At 46.9% G+C, this 15,554-nt stretch overlaps 1 protein-coding gene across 2 annotated transcripts in view; it reads right to left on the bottom strand.

Annotated features, from left to right (window-relative positions):
- INO80D (INO80 complex subunit D) overlaps positions 1-15,554 on the bottom strand; it is an 89,304-nt gene that overhangs the window by 19,825 nt on the left and 53,925 nt on the right. For both annotated transcript variants that reach the window (XM_069733673.1, XM_069733672.1), the window contains one exon: positions 8,207-8,340. In XM_069733673.1, the coding sequence (XP_069589774.1) occupies positions 8,207-8,340 (134 nt within the window). The remainder of the gene's footprint in view (positions 1-8,206; positions 8,341-15,554) is intronic.

Consider the following 15,554-nt stretch of genomic DNA (forward strand, 5'->3'; position numbering starts at 1 on the left):
CCCAGAAAGGGCAACAGGGTGGGAGCGGTGTCCCCCAATTAGAGGCTAAGAGAAAGAGATTTTACGGTGAGTACACAAAAATCTCCTTTACTCTGTCGCCTCATTGAGGGACACAGGACCATGGGACATCCCAAAGCAGTCCCTGGGTGGGAAGCAATGGACGAATATTGTGCAGACAGGCCCCTACACTTGGGACACCGCCGCCTGCAGAACACATCTACCCAGGCTCGCGTCCGCTAAGGACTTGGTATGAACCCTGTAGTGTTTAGTAAACATGTGTAGGCTAGTCCAAGTGGCCGCCTTACACACTTGTGCCGAAGCCTGGTCCCGAATGGCCCAGGAGGCCCCTAAAGTGGCCTGTAAAGTGGCCTGTAAAGTGTGCCATAATACCGGCTGGAAGAGGAGAATTCTTAAGGCGGTAGGCCTCTTGTATGGTGGATTTGATCCACCTGGCAAGGGTAGCTTTGGAAGCTGGCAGACCCTTGCTACCGCCTTCCAGAAGGAAAAGAAAATCAGACCACTGGAAGGACGCAGTCCTAGACGCATATATACGCAATGCCCTGAGAAGGTCAAGCGTATGCAGAGCCTTTTCCACTCTATGAACTGGGACCGGACAAAGGGATGGCAGTGAAATTTCCTCATTGAGGTGGAAGTTGGACACAACCTTCGAAAGGAAGGATGGGACTGTACGGAGACCTACCTTGTCCTAGTGAAAAGCCAGGAAGGGCCGTCTGCAGGAGAGTGCTGTCAGTTCAGACACCCTGCATAGCGACGTGATTGCCACCATGAAAAAAAACACCTTCTGCGAGAAAAGGCGGAGCAATACCTCCTTAAGGGGTTCGAAGGGTGATTCCTGCAATGCGGTCAGGACCAGGTTGAGGTCCCACGTTTCTAGTGGTCGTCTGTAGGGGGGAACCAATCAGGAAACCCCTGAAGAAAAGTCCTTACTTGCGACTTGGTAGCAATGCGCCTTTGAAAAAGCACTGAGAGGGCTGACACCTGGCTCTTAAGCGAGCCCAGGGACAGCCTGGCCTCCAGACCCGATTGAAGAAAACTAGGTAGTTTGGGGAGGGAATAAGGGAATGGGGTATAGCCGCGAGATTCGCACCAGGTAAAGAGAACTTTCCAGGTACGGTAATAGATCTCGGCAGAGGCTGGCTTCCGTGCCCTGATCATGGTCCTAATGACGTCCGTCGAGAGCCCTGCCTGGGTTAGAACCCAGGTTTCAAGGGCCACGCCGTCAAATTGAGAGCCCCTGAGTTCTGGTGGTAGAACGGGCCTTGTGATAGAAGATCCGGGCAGTTGGGGAGGCGCCAGGGGGCGTCTGCTGAAAGTTGTACGACGTCGGCGTACCATGTACGTCTGGGCCAGACCGGTGCGATTAGAATGGTTGGAGCTCCCTCTTGCTTGATCTTCCTCACCACTCTGGATATCAGGGGGAGAGGTGGAAAAATGTACAGAAGCTGGAACTGGGTCCAGTCCTGAACCAGAGCGTCTGCTTCGAGCGACCACGGATCGTGTGTTCTGGCCATGAAGTTGGAGACCTTGGCATTGAAGTGGGATGCCATTAGTTCCACATCCGGGGTCCTCCAGCGATGGCAGATCTGGCGAAAAATTTCAGGATGGAGAGACCACTCTCCCGAGTCTATTCCTTGTCGTCTGAGGAAGTCTGCTTCCCAGTTATCCACACCCGGAAAGTGGACCGCTGAGAGAACCGAGCCTGTGTCCTCCACCCAGTGGAGGATGTGTGACACTTCTCGCATCGCCTGGGTACTGCGGGTCCCCCGTTTATGATTCACATATACCACGGCCGTGGCATTGTCTGATTGTATTCTGATGTTAGAGGCTGCCAGTAAGTGATGGAAGGCCCTCAATGCCAGGAGGATGGCACGAATTTCCAGGATGTTGATGGGCATGGTCGCTTCCACTGGGGACCACTTGCCCTGTGGTGTAGGTGCACCGCACCCCAACCCGTCAGGCTCGCATCGGTGGTCAGAACCTTCCATTGACCTGTGAGAAAGGATTTCTCCTTTGCTAGTGAGGTTGGCTTGAGCCACCAGTGCAGGGACCTCCTGGTTGATGACGTTAGCTGGAATTCCCTGTCGAGAGAAAAAAGGATTCCTGTCCCAGGACTTGAGAATGGCTAGTTGGAGAGGCCTGAGGTGAAACTGGGCAAATGGGACCGCTTCTATTGCTGCCCCCATCCAGCCGAGGACTCATGGCAAACCGGAGAAATCAAGGAGGTTTGCAGAGTCATCACTGACTCGGGGTTGGTGATGACCTTTGTAGGTTGAATAACCAGCCCATGCGACTCAAAGTGTCAGTTGTGATTGAAACGCTGAGCTCGCAGTCCTTGAAGGTGGGAGCCTTGATGAGTAGATCGTCCAGGTATGGAACGACTACTATGCCTCCGGAGTGTAGAACGTCCATGGTGGCTGCCATGACCTTGGTAAACACTCTGGGAACTGTGGCGAGTCCGAACGGGAGAGCCACGAACTGGTAGTGGTCCTGGTCGGTTGCGAACCTGAGAAAATTCTGATGAGCAGGTGCAATCGGTATATGCAGGAAAGCGTCTTGTATATCTATGAAGGCGAGATATTCTCCCTTCTCCATGGACGCAATGATGGACCCAAGAGACTCCATGCGGAAGTGACGGACCCATACATATTTGTGGAGTTGTTTTAGGTCCAGTATGGGCCGTACGCTGCCTCCTTTCTTGGGGACTACGAATAGATTGGAGTAGAACCCTCAGAGGCGCCCGGCCGCGGGAACCTGTACTATGACTCCTGCTTGAAGAAGCAAGGAAACCGCTTGGTGGAAGGCACAAGCCTTGGCTGGCGGTTTTGGGGGAAGACACTAGTTCCCTGACCCACCTGTCTTCTGTAATAGGCATCCAGACTTGCTGAAAGAGCGAAGTCGGCCGCCTACGGGTGGGATGTCTTCCGGAGTCCGTGAGTCATGAGGAGGAGAAAGTCTGAGGTTTTCCTCCTTTGGGCTTTGACTGGCCTGCTTTTTACTGTCATGTCTTGTCCGACCTTTGCATCGACCGTGAGTTGTCCCTGCGTGGGACGGACCAGACCAAAGAATTCCGAAGGGATCGGAATTGGGTTTGGTTACGCTTCTTGTAAGTGCGTTTAGGTTTCAGTTGAGAAGAGAGGTACTCTTACCCCCGGTGGCGTTGGATATCATTGCATCCAACCTTTCACCGAAAAGTCGTCTACTGAGATACGGGAGGAGCGTGAGGGACTTCTCTGAGGCTGCGTCTGCTTTCCATTCCGCAGCCAGAGGATACGCCGAATCGTGATGGCGTTTGATGCTATCCCTGCTACGCCCCTTGCTGAATCTAGAGCTGCATGAAGCATGTAATCTGCTACAACTGATATTTGAACCACTTGGTCCGACAGCTCAGGAGCAGATGCTTGAAGGTCAGCTTGTAAATTTTTGGCCCAAGCCAGGATGGCCTTGGCAGCCCAAGCTGAAGCGAATGCGGGAGCCAGGGAGGTCCCTGCCACCTCGAAAATTGAACGAGCCATGCGTTCTTCCTGCCAGTCTGCTGCGTCCCTGAGGGTTGAGCTATCTGGCAGTGAAAGGAGGGTCTGTGCTGCTAGTCTAGAGACTGGGGGGTCCACTTCGGGTGGATCTGTCCGTTCCTTGGTGTCCTTCTGTGGGAAAAGGCCTCCAGATATTTGTGATTAGCAAATTTTTTCTCAGGCTATGAGCTGCTTTATAAGAATCGCCTTAAACTCTGGGTGGTTAGAGAAAAACCTTAGGTGGCTTCAGAGCTCTTTCAAAGGAAATCTTGTGTTCTGGGGCCTCTGGTGGCGGATTAGAAATGTCCAGCACCCGATGGATGGAAGAGATTATGTCCTCAACTAGCGCTGTATCGCTAGGGGGATTGGGATCAGGGACACCTCCGTTTCCCTGTCTGAGTCGGAGTCACAGATGCCTTCTGAATACTGTGTATCACTGAGGCGTCCCGTGCTGGGTGAGCTGGGATGGAGGCCTTCTCTGGTCGGGGATTGCGGAGATCTGCATTGTCTGCCCCTGGAAGGGGACAGTCTAGATGACATGAAACTACGGTGTCTCTCCCTAGAAGGGAATGACCGTGTGGTATGGGATGACGCAGGTGGGCTGACCTATGGGTCCGCTTGCGTCCTGACCTAGACGTGGATGTGCCAGGATCGTCCTGTTCCTGAGTCAAGCTCTCCCTTGCTGGGTAACGATCAGAGCCGAGGCATGACTCCGCAGAGCCTGAAGCAATGTGGAGGTTTGGTTATCTATAGACTGCGTTATAGATTGCGACCTCAGAGTGACCCATTCCGGCGTAGCATTAGACACCAAAGTATTGGCAGGGGCTTCTTGGGGCTATGACGCAGTAGTCTGGATGCAGTCCTGGCAGTGCGGGTACGTGCTGCCAGTGGGGAGAGTGATCCTTCAGGCTGTGCAGAATGCATAATAGCAGTCCTGCCTGGTTTTCATAGACCTTGAGCCCGGCATAGTGCACAGAGTACAGAAGGGCTGGCTATGCAGAGGACACGTAGTGGCTATGCAGAGGAACCTATAGGGGAGCCTTATAGGGAATATGGATTCACAGCCGAGTAAGAAACCCAGCTGTCAGTTGACCCCACCAGTGTGCTCCTAGGTCCAGCGCCGAAGATCTACAGTTCTGTGCCCCCTGGAGACTGGCTGGCCTGTGTCCTGGTCCTGCTGACCGGGGGGTGCAGTGTTAATTCCTGCAGCAGAAATGGCCGCCGAGAAGAAGAGGAAGGGGGAGGAGAGGTGAAAAAGGCGGCAAAGCTGTGTAAAAACGCGCCCTTTCTTTCTCGATCCACCCCCTCTATGACACTGAAGAGTGTCTTATTTGTCATCTTGGGGTGGAGAGGAGGCGGCGGCTTCAGCTAGGCCGAAGCCGCGGCCTAAATTAGATGTCTGATGCCCAGAAAGGCTCCAGGCTGGCGCAGAAGTCCGGGATCTGAACAGGACCCCCCCCGGATTTAAAGGCAAGATAGCGGTGGGGATATAAGTGGAAGGGGGGCCCTGAGGCAGTATAGAGCTGGTGCTGCCGCAGAGACAGGGGAGTCCTGTGTCTCTATTGTGCCATGCCTGCCTGCACTCCCCCCGGCCCCGACAGGAGCCCGCAGCTGGGCTGGGGTCCCTGGATGCAGGCGCAGTGTGCTGGCCCATTGCTGGGAGCTGCAGAGTGCTGCCTGTACAGGCCCTACCTGAGGGGGATTAGGGAGGGTGCTCTGTCACCATCAGTGGGCTTTATCCTCGCCTCGACCTCAACCCAAAAACCAAAAGGAATTGGGGAAGGAGGGGGGTCTCGAATCCGAAACAGCACCCGAGGGACTGGGGAAGGAGCGACATGGGGAATAGTCATCTCTACTTAAACCGGGCACCCCGTAATAGGGGGCCGAGGAAGGAGCCATGCCAGGAGTCTCGCAGCAGACCCACTTTTCTTCATCTGTAATCCTGTCGGAAAAACGGAGTAAAACAAAATTTTTAGGTGTGCCTCCTATGCGACACCAAGCAAAAACTGGAGAAGGCTGATGCCGTCCAGGGGTGTATACTGCAAAGGAGGAGCCACAGTTAATCTTTTTCAGATTATGCATAGTGTCGCCTCCTAGTGGACAGCAGCATAACACCCATGGTCCTGTGTCTCCCAATGAGGCGACAGAGTAAAATCCCTGCTGTTCCCGGCCGGCAGATGTTGGAGGGCGCACTGTTATTTTACTAAAAAATGATGATGATGATGATGTAAAGTAGACATATGGGGAATGTTATTTATTATTTTGTGTGGTATAATCATATGACTTAAGGGCTAAAGTTTGAAAATTGTGACATTTTCAAATGGTCAAAATTTTCCTAAATGTACATAAATCATATTGACCAAAATTTACAATTAACATGAAGTACAATACGTCACGAAAAAACAAGCTCAGAATCAGTGGGATACGTTGATATGTCACAGAGTTACTATCACGCAAAGTGACACTGGTCAGATTTCTAAAATTTGGCTTGGTTATTAAGATCAAAAATGAAATTGGCTCAGTCACTAAGGGGGTTAAGAGACCGAAATCAATCATGCCAGATCCTTATGTCCCCTGACATCATCTATTTTTTGGGGGGGGAGTCGGCGGCCTCAATACACATTAGACCATAGGCTGAACTAGTCAATATCAGTGAGTTCAGCTAACGGGAATCTAACGTGTTATTGGGGGGGTTAAGGCTCTTTAAGGTTGAATTACCGTATATACTCGAGTATAAGCCGAGATTTTCAGCCCAAATTTTTTGAGGCACAGCTATGGGGAAATATGAACGGTGCAGAGCACTATATGGGGCACAGCTATGGGGAAATATGAACGGTGCAGAGCACTATATGGGGCACAGATATGGGGAAATATGAACGGTGCAGAGCACTATATGGGGCACAGTTATAGAGAAATATGAACGGTGCAGAGCACTATATGGCACAGCTATGGGGAAATATGAACAGTGCAGAGCACTATAAGGCACAGCTATGGGGAAATATGAACGGCGCAGAGCACTATATGGCACAGCTATGGGGAAATATGAACGGTGCAGAGCACTATATGGCACATCTATGGGACAATAATGAATGGTGCAGAGCACTATATGGCACAGCTATGGGGAAATATGAACGGCGCAGAGCACTATAAGGCACAGCTATGGGGAAATATGAACGGTGCAGAGCACTATATGGCACAGCTATGGGTAAATATGAACAGTGCAGAGCACTATATGGCACATCTATGGGACAATAATGAACGGTGCAGAGCACTATATGGCACAGCTATGGGGAAATATGAACGGTGCAGAGCACTATATGGCACAACTATGGGGAAATATGAACGGTGCAGAGCACTATATGGCACAGCTATGGGGAAATATGAACGGTGCAGAGCACTATATGGCACAGCTATGGGGCAAGAATGAACGGTGCAGAGCACTATATGGGGCACAGCTATGGGGAAATAATGAACATGCAGAGCACTATATGGCACAGCTATGGGGCAAGAATGAACGGTGCAGAGCACTATATGGGGCACAGCTATGGGGAAATAATGATCTATTTTTATTTTTGAAATTCACCGGTAAATGCTGCATTTCCACCCTGGGCTTATACTCGAGTCAATAAGTTTTCCCAGTTTTTTGTGGCAAAATTAGGGGGGTCGGCTTATACTCGGGTCGGCTTATACTCGAGTATATACGGTAATTAAATCAGCGGATCAGCGGTATGACATATGGGTTTAATAGATTTGTGTATGACATGTTGTAGAAAACCACCTTTCCCCTAAGACAGGCCTACACAACAAAAGGCCCACCAAAGGATTCCTTGCGGTCTGCGGAGAACCAGGAAACGCCTTTCTTTTGTTCCTTGTATGGAGTTGTTGGGAGTATGGGGGGACAGTATAGAGAGGTGAGGAGACAGTATTAAGAAATGGGAGTACTACTGGTGGTAGTGTGGGGGCAGAATGGAGAGGTGGGAGTGTGGGGGGACAGTATGGAGTGGTGACAGTCTAGGTGGACAATGAAGAACAGTGTTGAGGCCGTAGTTCGTAAGGAAGGACAGTGTAGTAGTTATAGGGTATAAGGGAGGACTGTGTTTACAAGGGAGGATATTGCTGTGGTTATAATTTAGAAGGGGGGACAGTGTTGAGGTGTATTAATGGAGGTTCTGGTGATGCATTTATGAGCTGATGGTCATTCTGGTACTGCATTAATGTATGGACGGTGGTTCTTGTGATGTATTCAAGTTCCTATAGCGGTTCTAATCTTCTACATATGTAGCAATCCATAACTGGTCAGATGACATGATACATGGCTATGTTAAGACTAAAAATTCTTCAAAACTTGGGCATTTTGAGATTATGAGGAGGAATGAAGTTTCTTGTCCAAAATCTCAATGCAAGTTAGGGTGTGTTGACACTGATGGTTTTTTCCAGCAGAATATCTCCAAATCCTTCTCAAACACAAAACTTGGTTCTAGTGATGTAATTTTATACTGACAGTAGTTCTGCGAATGCATTCATTGAAGTACCCCTTTACATATTTTTGTTGCCCTTGGGATTGGTTTAATATGACAATGTGACCCTCGGACCAAACAAATGTTATGCACCCCTGCCCAAAGACATCTGAAAATGGCTCTGTCGGAACTAAAATTTAAGACAACCATCTCTCATACCATTTTCTTGGCATGTTCTTCACATAGAGGCGTTTGATGAGTAATGTCAAAAACTGGTACAGAGCACTGTTGTCCATCTGCAAATTTTGCTGTGCAGCTGGTAAAAAGTTGCTGAGAGGTGTTTGACAAGATATCTTTACTATCATTAAGGAAAATTTGTGAATGAAACAGAAAAAGCATTACCACAATTTAGAAAACATTCAGAACATATGATGAACATGATGATGAACAGCCAAGAGTAGCAACCGCAAAGCAGACGTAAAATGGAGAAGTACTGGATAAACTGTAATATATTCATGCTGGACCTTAAATTGGAAAGCCAAGACTACATCCTGAAAACTACGAATATATCCTACATGTGTACATGTGGGGTTATACAGGAAACGTCAACAAAAACCCAGGGAATTCTCATTTTAATACTTTAGCATCATTAAAAGGAATCTGTTACCCCATTTTAGGTCTTTAGCGAAAGCCACCGCCATCAGGGGCTTATCTACAGCATTCTGTAATGATGTAGATAAGCCCCCGATGTAACCTGAAAGGTAAGAAAAACACGTTAGATTATACTCACCCAGGGCCGGTCCCGATGCGGTCCGGTCCGATGGGCGTCACAGTCCGGGTCCGGCCCCTCCCATCTTCATACGATGACGTCCTTTTTGCTTCCTGCCGCGGCTCCTGCGCAGGCGTACTTTGTCTGCCCTGTTGAGGGCCGAGAAAAGTACTGCAGTGCGCAGGTGCTGGCCTCTCTGACCTTTCCCGACGCCTGCGCACTGCAGTATCTCAACAGGGCAGACAAAGTACACCTGTGCCGGAGCCGCGACAAGAAGCAAAGAAGAGGATGTCATCGTATGGAGATGGGAGGCACCAGACCGCGATGCCCACTGGACCGGACCGCACCGGGACCGCCCCTGGGTGAGCATAATATAACTGGTTTTTATCATCTTTCAGGTTACATCGGGGGCTTATCTACAGCATTATAAAATGCTGTAGATAAGCCCCTGATGGCGGTGGCCGCAGCTTATAGGCCTAAATTGGGGTGACAGATTCCCTTTAACCTCTATGCCGTGACCAATTTCCATTGTTTTGTTTCAGTTTTTTCCTCCCCTTCTACTAAGGGCCATAACTTTTTTTGTGGGACGAATTGTACTTTAGAATGACACCATTCATCTTATCGTGACAAAATTCCCATTGTATCAAAATTGCAAAAATGTGCAATTCCATAATTGGTATTCAGGCTTTTTATTTACCATGTCCACTATACAATAAAACTGACTTGGCAATATGATTCTCCAGGTCAGTACAATTATGCAAATACCAAATGTGCATTTTTTTTAATTTAAGCACAAAATTGAAAATTAGGGAAGAAAATAAAAATGTTGCACTTGTCAAAATAGAAAATTAATTCAATTCGATAACTGGTGTAACGAGAAAAAAAAAAGAAATTCCAGAATTACGCAGCAATACCAAATGTGTGCAGTTTTATTTTTTTATTGCTTTATTTTTAAATGGGGCAAAAGAGGTGTTATTTGGAACTTTTAATTTTTTTAAACTTTTTACTGTATTTCTTAGCATCCTTAGGGGACTTGAAACTGTGATCATCTGATTCCTTGTACTATACAAAGCAGTAGTACAGCACTAATATATATATATATATATATATATATATATATATATATATATATATATATATATATATATATATATATATATATATATATATATATATATATATATATATATATATATATATATATATATATACACATACATACATATATTTATTACCGGCTGTTTTTCACAGAAGCACCATAATGACAGGCACAGGGGTCTTCAGGAGACAATCAGTTGTTATGGCAACCCAATGGCGACCCGGGTTCAGGTCAACGGCGCGCCGATGGATGCATAGAATGACGCGCCCCCTGCCAGTAAGCGTTAAATGTCACAGATTGACAGCGGCGTTTAAACAAAGTTATTCCATCCACAGCTGTTAAGAGGCAGATGATGGCTGAATAGTACAGCCATCATCAGCTGGGAAACATGTGGGCTCGGCTTGCAAGACTGCAGTAAAGTCAGGAACAAAAATATGATCTAATTGTACATCATATGTCGGGAAGAGTTAAAGGGCTTTTCTGGTGAACATAATTTCTTACCGATCCAACAGGATAGGGGACAACAAACTGAGCAGGGGGAGTCTGATCGCTGGGCCCTAAACCGTTCAACAGAGGGTTTTTTTTATTCCCAATGGAGAAAGATTATTCATGCTACAATGAAGCAGCAGTATTCTCATAAATAAATTGATATTTTATTGAAAATGATAAAGTGTATTTAAAATTAATTTACAGCTGATAATAGAAGCACATATAATAAAAGGTATAAGGAAAGTCCAACAATTAATAATATAATATATCATGCTAGATAATGCATAAAAATTGTGTAAAAAAAACAAAAAAAACTTATATATATCTACTATATAATTGTCTAAGGGTCACTTCCGTCTGTCTGTCACGGATATTCATTGGTCGCGGCCTCTGTCTGTCATGGAAATACAAGTCGCTGATTGGTCGTGGCAAAACGCCCATGACCAATCAGCGACGGGCACAGTCCGGCGGCAACATGGCCGCTCCTTCCTCCCCGCAGTCAGTGCCCGCTCCATACTCCCCTCCAGTCAGTGCTCACACAGAGTTAATGGCAGCGCTACTGGACCGCGGTGTAACGCACTCCATTAACTCTGCTATTAACCCTGTTTGACCAACTCTTTTACTATTGATGCTGCATAGGCAATAGTAAAAAGATCTAATGTTAAAAATAATTAAAAAAATAAAAAATCATCATATACTCACCTTCCGGCGCCTTTCCCACTCCTCGCGACGCTCCGGTGACCGGCCAATGAATTGCGATCTCGCGAGATGATGATGTAGCGGTCTCGCGAGACCACTACATCATCATCTCACGAGACTGCAATGCACTCTTGAGACCGAAGCGCGCGAGGAACATCGGTAAACGCTTCCTGGATCCAGGGGCCAACGGAATGTGAGTATATAACCATTTTTTATTTTAATTCTTTTTTTTAACAGGGATATGATGCCCACATTGCTATATACTACGCGGGCTGTGCAATATACTACATGACTGGGCAATATACTACGTGGGCTGTGCAATATATTACGTGACTGGGCGGTGGACACCGCGTCCTGACCCGTCTCTCATACAGCCTGCAGCCGCGTCATTGACCGGAGGCTGACATTTCCCAAGGGATATCCTTGGAATCCACCACGCTCACAGAGCATATTCCCAGTCATCTCCCAGTACGTAACTGACGAAGGCCAGACCTGGCCGAAACGTTTTTCATACTACGAAATAAAAAAAACACCAGTTTTAGTTAAAGTTGAGTGCCGGGTTCTTTTTATCTATATGTATACGGCTTGGGAACCTACCCGTGCACCAAAGTAGCTGTGCTCACGTCTTTTTGATTCAGCACCGGTACATGAGAGATGAAGATGGAACAGGAAAACCTGCAGTGGAGATAAAAGATGGGGGCTGCACCTCTCTCCTCAGTTTGTTTACAGAGAATGCAAAGTAACCGCTTTGTTAGTTTAGGCATATATACATTATATTAATTTCTGAAGACTATTTATTTATTGTTATACTAAATGGTTATCACCCCATCTTATATATGTATCTGGGATTTTTTTGTTTTGTTTTTTTGTGAATCACACAACCATCACCAAGATAGGGCGGGAATTAGAGCGGTGCTGTCATGGATCTGGAAGATCAAATTACCCCTAAGTAGTTATGATTTTTTCCCTTCCCCATGACAGCACCGGTACATGAGAGGAAGTAATAGAAAGAACTCCTAGGGTGGGATAACGGTGGATAGCACTTTTCTCCCAAAGGCGAGATTTGATAGCCCCAGATTTAATCTATAATGGCGAAAGAAAGTAGAAGGTGAAGACCATACTGCTGCTAAAAATTTTCCCCATACTTTTTGATATTTATCAGTTGTGATCTTCTTTCTACTGGACAGCAGTGTAGTAACTAACGGGTCCGAGAATCCTTTCACTAGCCGAAGTCCCCTCTCAAGTTCCAAGCAGTGAGGTGCAGACTGTGCACTTGAGGATGTTACTGGACCCTGGTGTAGAAGGTTTGGAACATCTGGAAGGATGCATGCGTCCGAGATGGACATACATCTGAGCCAAGTGAACCAAGCTCTCTTTGGCCAGAAGGGTGCGGTTAAGATTATGCGTGCTATCTCTTCACGGATTTTTTCAGGACTGTAGGAATTAATGGAATTGGGGGAAACGCGTAGGTTAGTTGGAATCTCCATTGGTGTAGCAACGCATCTACTCCTTCCGGGTTCAGAGAGTAGAATCTTTCTACCTTTCGATTCTGTTTTGTGGAAAAAGATCCACTTGAGGAAGCCACCAGATGGCACAGATTTCTCCCAAAAATTTTTGAATTAGAGACCACTCGCCCTGGTGCAGCACGTGACGACTCTAAGTCTGCGACAAGGTTGTCCGACCCTTTTAAGTGTGTGCTTGTAAGAGATAAGAGATGGTTTTCGGCCCAACAAAATAGCCTTCTTGCTTCTTCCATCAGGGGACTCGAACTTGTTCCTCTCTGTCGATTTATATACGATACTGCTGTGCTGTTGTCGGACAACACTACTAGATGTCTTCCTTTGATGTCCTCTTCCGTTTGAAGAATCGCTTGCCTTACTGCTGTTAGTTCCTTCAGGTTTGAGGAGGCTGATTGCATCTGTGGATCCCATAGACCTTGTAGGATCTGATCTGATAGGTGAGCCCCCCAACCCAACGGGCTCGCATCCGTGGTCAGTACCACCGGATTTTGGATTGACCATGGGACCCCTTTTATTAAAATTTTGGGAATTTAGCCACCAGTTTAGAGAGTCCCGTACTTGTTGTGACAATACGATTTTCCGATTTAAGTTGTAGGGGTTTTTTGTTTGTTCTGACAGGATCTGCCATTGTAGGTCCTTTGAATGCAGTTGTTCCCATTGGACCGCTGGAACTGTTGCCGTTAGCATACCTAAGAGGGACATGGCTTCCGTCACCGAGACGGATAGGGCCGCCTGTATTTGTCTTATTCTCTGTTTTGTGGTCTCGATTTTCCTGTCTGGAAGGACACAGTCTTGTCTGATTGAATTTAACTGAATCCCCAGGAACTCCTGCATCTGGACCGGAATCATTCTTGATTGTCTTAAGTTTATTATCCACCCCAGCCTGGTCAGTAACTCTCGTACCTTCGTAACTGCCTTTGTGCAGTCTTCTTGACTGTCTGCTATAAGGAGGAAATCGTCTAAATAGGGCACTAGTAGAATATTTTCTCTCCTCACGAAGGATGCTATTTCTGAAATTATTTTTGTGAAGATACGAGGAGCCACTGATACACAGAAGGGGAGACATTGGTATTGTAGATGGGTGTAGACCTGTCCCAGCTGCACTACTAACCTTAGACATTGTTGATGCTCCATGCTGATTGGTACACGATAGTAAGCATCTGTAAGGTCTATTACCGCCATGTAACATCCTGGATACAGTAATTTTACTGCCGTTTTTAGAGTTTCCATCTTGAATTTTTCTACTCGGATGAATTTGTTTAACTCTTGTAGGTTGAAGATTGTCCTTAACAACCCATCCGGTTTTGGAGTGAGGAATAGAGTGCTGTAAAACCCCTTCCCTATTTCTTGTGGAGGTACTCTTACTAGGACTTTTTTATCTAGAAGGTGATCAATTTCTTTTTCTAGTACTATTTGGTTCTTTTTGGCAACACGAGTAACTTTTATTCGGAGAGGAGGCAGGGAGATAAAGTTTAATCGTAGGCCGTCGGATAATAGGTTGATTATCCATTGAGATGGCTGTAAGTTTACCCACTGATGGACAAAAAACCGTACCCTTCCTCCAACCTGGAACATGGCGTCATTGTTTAGGGTCTGGTTTTGGAGGAGGTTTATTGAATAGGAAACCTCTCTCCCTTATTTCGCCCCAGGTTTTTCCTCGTGCGGGCCTATCCTTTGGACGACATCGGTCTGCTTTACCTGATCCCCAAAAGGACCGATGACGGTCATACCAACGGCGTTTAATGAAGGGGGGTGGAGGGAAATGTTTTTTCTTATCTGCTGGCACCGCCTTTTCTAAAATTTCATCTAATGCCTTCCCGAATAAATATTGCCCTTCTACAGCACAGAGCTTCACTTTTGACTGAAAGTCAGCATTCCAGTTTTTTAACCATAACACTCTTCTGCCTGAATTAGAGAGGGCACTTGCCCAGGCAGCAAACCGTACTGAATCAATGGCAGCATCTGCCAGGAACCCCGCTGCATTGTGTAATGAAGGGATGACTTCTAGAAGTCCGTCTCTTGGACACTTGTCTTATTTGGTCGCTTAGTTCATCTAGTCATCTAACCATGGCACGGGCAGTGCAAGTAGCTGCTACCCCTGGTTTGAACGCCCAAATCGAAGCTTCCCAAGCTGATTTAGAAAGGCATCTGCCTTTTTATCTAGGGGGTCTTTTAGGGCACCCATATCCTCGAAAGGAAGCGCTATGCCCCTGGAGGTACTTGCAATAGCTGCGTCCAACTTAGGTGCCTTTTCCCACTTTTCACAAATTTCCTCATCAAAGGGATATTTACGGTTTAGAGTCTGGGGAACTGAATTCTTCTTATTCGTTTTTTTCCATTCCTTTTTAATTAGATTTAATATATTATCATGAAACGGAAAAACTTTCCGTTTCCTCCCTTCCAAAGGTGGGTCTGACGAGTTTTAGCAACTTCCCCACATCTTCTGATAACACATACTGGCGACCACACTCTTCATCTGAAGAGTCCAGGTCCGAGTCCTCCCCGAGTGGAAGTTCTCCCGGTTCGCCCTCAGACTCTATATCAGAAGTTTGGGTAGGCGTAGAAGGTGGATTTACGGAGCTCTGCAACCCATGATGTTTCAATTGCTCCTTTACCGTGCTTTGCACTTCGTCCCCAACAATAGCCTTAATATTCTGGAGTAGCTATGATGACTCTTCAGTCACAGTCTTCTCTATACATGGACGGCATATTCGCTTTTCATATATCTTGGGAAGGCTTTTATCACAGAGTGCACACACTTTATTCTTTTGCTTAGAGGTAACATTCTTTCCCTGCATACATATACAGAAAAGACAGTGTTACTGATATGATCTGCCTTACAAAGGCACTCACCCACCGGACCCTCAATACCACGACAGGCTGTGGGTTTTCTGCTGGGATTGCTGATTTCACAGGGTCTGCCATTCTGTAGGAGGCTTTTGCCAGCGCCTGCTTGCCGCCTTGTAGTTTAAATATGGTGGGCAGGAAGCG

This window comes from Ranitomeya imitator, chromosome 7, assembly GCF_032444005.1.
Source record: "Ranitomeya imitator isolate aRanImi1 chromosome 7, aRanImi1.pri, whole genome shotgun sequence".
Lineage (NCBI taxonomy): Eukaryota > Metazoa > Chordata > Amphibia > Anura > Dendrobatidae > Ranitomeya > Ranitomeya imitator.